The sequence below is a fragment of the Salmo trutta genome, chromosome 20, assembly GCF_901001165.1.
Source record: "Salmo trutta chromosome 20, fSalTru1.1, whole genome shotgun sequence".
NCBI lineage: Eukaryota > Metazoa > Chordata > Actinopteri > Salmoniformes > Salmonidae > Salmo > Salmo trutta.
This window is the reverse complement of record NC_042976.1, coordinates 15,396,450-15,402,449: the sequence shown is the minus strand read 5'-3', so window position 1 is coordinate 15,402,449 and position 6,000 is coordinate 15,396,450. Positions and strand designations below refer to the sequence as shown.

The following is a 6,000-nucleotide window of genomic DNA, read 5'->3' as shown; positions in this document are numbered from 1 at the left end:
TGCATTTGTTTGTTTCCATTGATATGCCAGCGGCGTCCTGTGTGTATGGTGGAGGGGCATCTGGTGAATTCTTAAGGCGTTCCTCATCCTCAGGGGGAGATCAAAAACAACCCTGAGGAAAAAAAACACCCTCTCTGTGGTTTGTCAGTGTTTACAAAGACTGACAGAACTGGCCAAAGTCCCATTGATATGACCAACCCCTTACAACAGTTTACATTTAAGACCCTCAGTCTCTTATGTCTCTCCTCTGAGACTGTTAGCTAGTGAAAGAGCACACAAGATTAGCTTCTGTTTCCCTAACATGGGTATCTCACTTAGTTGACCCTGGTCCTAACCGATACACTCTCATCATTTCTGACTGCATAGCATCCAGTCATTATGTTCTCACAACCATGAACACTATGTTTACAGCAGGTGGTATATGTGTCATTTGTAGACTCACAGAGAGGAAGCAGGGCCGGGGAATTGATTCAGATGCGATTGGCGTAATCCACTCGATTAGCAGGAAGCCATAATCTTCCTTCCAGGGATCTTTGAGTCACAGAACAATCAGAGGAAATCATTGTCTCAGATCAACATCTCAGATGCGGGAAATGACTTTGTTTGACATGCTACTATTTCCAAACCCATTTATACAAGTAAATCCATTATTAAGTAGGTGTCTGTGTGTCTGTGTATGTGGTTGGTGTCACCACATGAAAGGATCCCGGTTCTCCATTTGTCGATTCCGTTTCTTAGCTGCTCTCCCCCGTATTCAAACCTCATCTTGGAGCTAGTATTGCCAGCCTGTCAAGCAGCTCTTCTCATCTCTTCCTGGTTCATGGCCAGGTGTTTATCTCTCTGTCACCACATTGTGATGTGGGATAGATCGTGCCTGACAGTCAGAGATGCTGTGTGGTGCTAGCTGACAGGATAGGAAAGCAAGAGGCTGTCTGGTGGCAGGTCTCAACACATTATCAACCAAAGAGAAGGAAGGTGACGGATGGGGCTTTGCTCTGCTCTGTATTGTCTCAGACACAGACATATGTAATCCTGTCACGCACACGGGTTAGATAGTTTTCTTGCCCCAGAGATTACCCTTCGTTCATCGCCAAATGTAAAAGTTTCGAGTTAAACGTTTGTCATGATGACTCATAATGGACTTAAATGGGACTTTACTAGGCAGTGATAGTGTAGGACTTTACTAGGCAGTGATAGTGTAGGACTTTGCTAGCTTGTGATAGTGTAGGACTTTGCTAGGCAGTGATACTGTAGGACTTTACTAGGCAGTGATAGTGTAGGACTTTACTAGGCAGTGATACTGTAGGACTTCTCTAGGCAGTGATACTGTAGGACTTCTCTAGGCAGTGATACTATAGGACTTCTCTAGGCAGTGATACTGTAGGACTTCTCTAGGCAGTGATACTGTAGGACTTCTCTAGGCAGTGATACTGTAGGACTTCTCTAGGCAGTGATACTGTAGGAATTCTCTAGGCAGTGATACTGTAGGACTTCTCTAGGCAGTGATACTGGAGGACTTCTCTAGGCAGTGATACTGGAGGACTTCTCTAGGCAGTGATACTGGAGGACTTCTCAAGGCAGTGATACTGGAGGACTTGCTGCTAAAACGTTTCTCTCTCTTGCCCTCCAGTAATTTCCGGTTCCTGATGATAGCGTTGGCCTACGCGGTGCCTACAGGAGTGATGGCAGGCTGGTCAGGAGTTCTGGACATGATCCTCACCCCTGCCAGAGTCAGCCAGGTGAGGAACACACCTGGCCCAACACCCACAACATGTCTGCTGGGTTTAGAACATACCAAAGATACAGATTGGCTTCAAAGTTGAGAAGTGTTTTCTGAACTAGTGTATCATTACTCACTTTATTCACTCTAAATGTACTACAGTAATAGTAGTTCTGGAAGACAATTTAGACATTTTCAAACTGGCCATTTATTACAATAGAGCATTTACAGCATTTTCTGCCAATTTCACACAAATGACCTGCGCTGGTACACACCCACAATAAAAAAGGCGTGTTTCAATAGCTATCTGAACTCTGTGTTGGTGCTCACCTTATGAAGCACTGAAACAGGCCCACCAGCCTGCCTGAAAACCTCCTCTTATTCTAACTGGGCCTGTGATGTGGCTAATTTTCTGAGGCAAACACACAGAGTTGGATTTCCCTGGCTGAAATTAATGTTTACTTTTGAAATGGCACCCTATTCCCTATATATTGCATTACTTTTGACCAGAACCCTGTGGGAGTAGGGTACCATTTGGGATGCAGAATGTAATTGCCCAGGCTAAAATGGATGTTGACTCATAGTTAACCCCAGTGGACAGAGCCACGGCAACACAATGTGAAATCATCTTCACAAAGTCGACTTTACTTTCCCATCCTGGACTCATTAAAAATAAGCAGGCCCTTGTGAATAACACTTTGAAATAAAAAATGATCCTCCACATGGGGCTTGTTTGGTTGGGCCGTCCTCCTCTTTTCTCTGTCCACTTCCTCCCTCCAAGTGGTTTCACCTTTTAAGGGTCTAATCAAACATACATGGAATCGACAGAACTTTATTTGCATGCGGGAAAATGTGGAGCACGTCAAGATAGCCAGGCACTTAACACTTGAGATTCTTATCTTAATGAGACCGGCATCGTCTCAGACCCTTCAACCATCCTGGATTAGCATCAGAGATTTCAGGATGAGAGAGAAAGAGAGAAGAGATGTTGGGATGCAGACCAGAGCACCCTCTACTTCCAACAAGATAGTAGTGGCTCAAAGGAGACAAAAGAGTCTTCTTTTCAAGGTTATCATCAGACAGGTACTTGAGAAAAAATTACAGAGCTGTGGGATCACACACACACACACGTGTACACACACACACACACACACACACACACACACACACACACACACACATGTGCACACACACACACACACACACACACACACACACGGCCTTGTTGTATTCACCTCGCTATCTTTCCTTTCTGTCAGAACCTACAGGCAGTATCCTCAATTCTTTATACTCTTTTTGTATAATGGTTTCATTTGTCATGGAAAGGAAATCATAAGGAACTATTCTCACTTATCGCCCTATCGAAAGACGGTGTCACAAAGATGTTGGCGTTACTGAACTCTAAACAGTTTCCCCAGGCTCAAAACGTATAAACACACTGAGTCGTTAAAATGCATCACAATGAGAGCATTCACTCCTCAGAAGGTGAAGGAGTGTTAGTTTGACTTGAACAGCCATCACTAGCCTTGCACCTTGAGACTAATGTCCCATGTATGTAGAGTCAATATAAAACAGGTTGTTTGCATCCTGGATGCTAATTGGTTGATTTGAGGGACAACAACTTCCACAAAATACCATGATGTATTCATCTCCCTCGGAAAAAATTGCCTACACAATATTTTTCCATGCTGCTATTTGGTTTGCAACAGTTGGGGGTTATAAACCTACCGGTCTGCCTCTACGACCTGTGCAACAATGTACCATTTTACAAATGCGATCTCTCCTGTGCAAGCTAGCCCAAGTATCAATGAGAAACTAATAATTCACCATGGAAACCGTAAACACTCAGAATTCCATTCATTCATTAACCAGCTTATGTAGGCCTATTGGATATTTATTAAATCATTAATTATTGAACTTGTTGTCTCTCAATCATTGAATCTCAGCTAGCTACATGCCACTGATTTGTTTAACATAGCAAAATCTAATGAATATAACGATTAGAATGAACGACTGGGTCAAAACATGAGAAAATATCTAACGATCAGCCCACTTGGGTAGCAACTTCAGAATGCAAAAGTTATCTGATACGGGCCTGGAAGCAAGGAAAATAATGGGTGTGAGTGGCAATCGGTGTGAGAGCTCACTCAATAGTTATTGGCAGAAAACACTGCAGTGCCATTTTAGCTGCCAATGATGTGAGTGGGACGTCCCATTCTCTGCCAAAGAAGAGGCAAGCACCCGCTGTCAGCAACCAGCGCCAGGACCATGGACAGTTCTCCCACACATGCCATCAATGGAAACATTACTATTAACATCACCAACAAGCTTGGTTAGCTCGGACTCGCTCACTTTAATAGTTGTTACCTATGTATGCCTATTGGATTTTTTTTTTTTATCATTCATTATTGAACTATGGAGCTAGCTACATACCACTGATTTGTTTAGCATACTAATATCGAATGAACAGAACAATTAGAATGAACGACTGGGTGAAAACATAAGAAAATAACTAAAGTGACCAGCCCGCTTGGGTAGCAACTTCAGAATGCAGTAATAGGTATATTCGGATGAGCTATGTGGAGAATAAAGTATATACATATACAGTGAGTTAACAGCAGTATAGAAACAGAATATAAGGTGACCAGGGTTCAATTAAGCAATAATGCCTGAGAACCCGGGAATTATCGTGTGATAACTCCCTCCAAGGAGTATCCTGGCCCGAGGTGGGAACCGCCCTTATCGGGAGTTATCGAATTATAATTCCTGGGTATGTACAGTCGTGGCCAAAAGTTTTGAGAATGACACAAATATAAATGTTTACAAAGTCTGCTGCCTCAGTGTGTATGATGGCAATTTGCATATACTCCAGAATGTTATGAAGAGTGATCAGATGAATTGCAATTAATTGCAAAGTTCGTCTTTGCCATGCAAATGAACTGAATCCCCAAAAAACATTTCCACTGCATTTCAGCCCTGTCACAAAAGGACCAGCTGACATCATGCCAGTGATTCTCTCGTTAACACAGGTGTGAGTGTTGATGAGGACAAGGCTGGAGATCACTCTGTCATGCTGATTGAGTTTGAATAACAGACTGGAAGCTTCAAATGGAGGGTGGTGCTTGGAATCATTGTTCTTCCTCTGTCAACCATGGTTACCTGCAAGGAAACATATGCCGTAATCATTGCTTTGTACAAAAAGGGCTTCACAGGCAAGGATATTGCTGCCAGTAAGATTGCACCTAAATCAACCATTTATCGGATCATCAAGAACTTCAAGGAGAGCGGTTCAAATGTTGTGAAGAAGGCTTCAGGGCGCCCAACACAGTCCAGCAAGCGCCAGGACAATCTCCTAAAGTTGATTCAGCTGCGGGATCGGGGCACCACCAGTACAGAGCTTGCTCAGGAATGGCAGCAGGCAGGTGTGAGTGCATCTGCACGCACAGTGAGGCAAAGACTTTTGGAGGATGGCCTGGTGTCAAGAAGGGCAGCAAAGAAGCCACTTCTCTCTAGGAAAAACATCAAGGACAGACTGATATTCTGCAAAAGGTACAGGGATTGGACTGCTAGAGACTGGGTAAAGGCATTTTCTCTGAATCCCCTTTTCCGATTGTTTGGGGCATCTGGAAAAAAGCTTGTCCGGAGAAGACAAGGTGAGGGCTACCATCAGTCCTGTGTTATGCCAACAGTAAAGCATCCTGAGACCATTCATGTGTTCGGTTGCTTGTTCAGCCAAGGGAGAGGGCTCACTCACAATTTTGCCTAAGAACACAGCCATGAATAAAGAATGGTACCAACACATCCTCCGAGAGCAACTTCTCCCTACCATCCAGGAACAGTTTGGTGACGAACAATGCCTTTTCCAGCATGATGGAGCACCTTGCCATAAGGCAAAAGTGATAACTAAGTGGCTTGGGGAACAAAACATTGATATTTTGGGTCCATGGCCAGAAAACTCCCCAGACCTTAATCCCATTGAGAATTTGTGGTCAATCCTCAAGGGGTGATTGGACAAACAAAAACCCACAAATTCTGACAAACTCCAAGCATTGATTATGCAAGAATAGGCTGCCATCAGTCAGGATGTGGCCCAGAAGTTAATTGACAGCATGCCAGGGCGGATTACAGAGGTCTTGAAAAAGAAGGGTCAACACTGCAAATATTGACTCTTTGCATCAACTTCATGTAATTGTCAATAAAAGCCTTTGACACTTATGAAATGCTTGTAATTATACTTCAGTATTCCATAGTAACATCTGACAAAAATATCTAAAGACACT

At 43.5% G+C, this 6,000-nt stretch overlaps 1 protein-coding gene across 1 annotated transcript in view; it reads left to right on the top strand.

The window, feature by feature from the left end:
- slc49a4 (solute carrier family 49 member 4) overlaps window positions 1-6,000 on the top strand; it is a 76,070-nt gene that overhangs the window by 29,478 nt on the left and 40,592 nt on the right. The window contains exon 5 of the mRNA XM_029702390.1: window positions 1,631-1,739. Coding sequence (XP_029558250.1) covers window positions 1,631-1,739 — 109 coding nt within the window. The remainder of the gene's footprint in view (window positions 1-1,630; window positions 1,740-6,000) is intronic.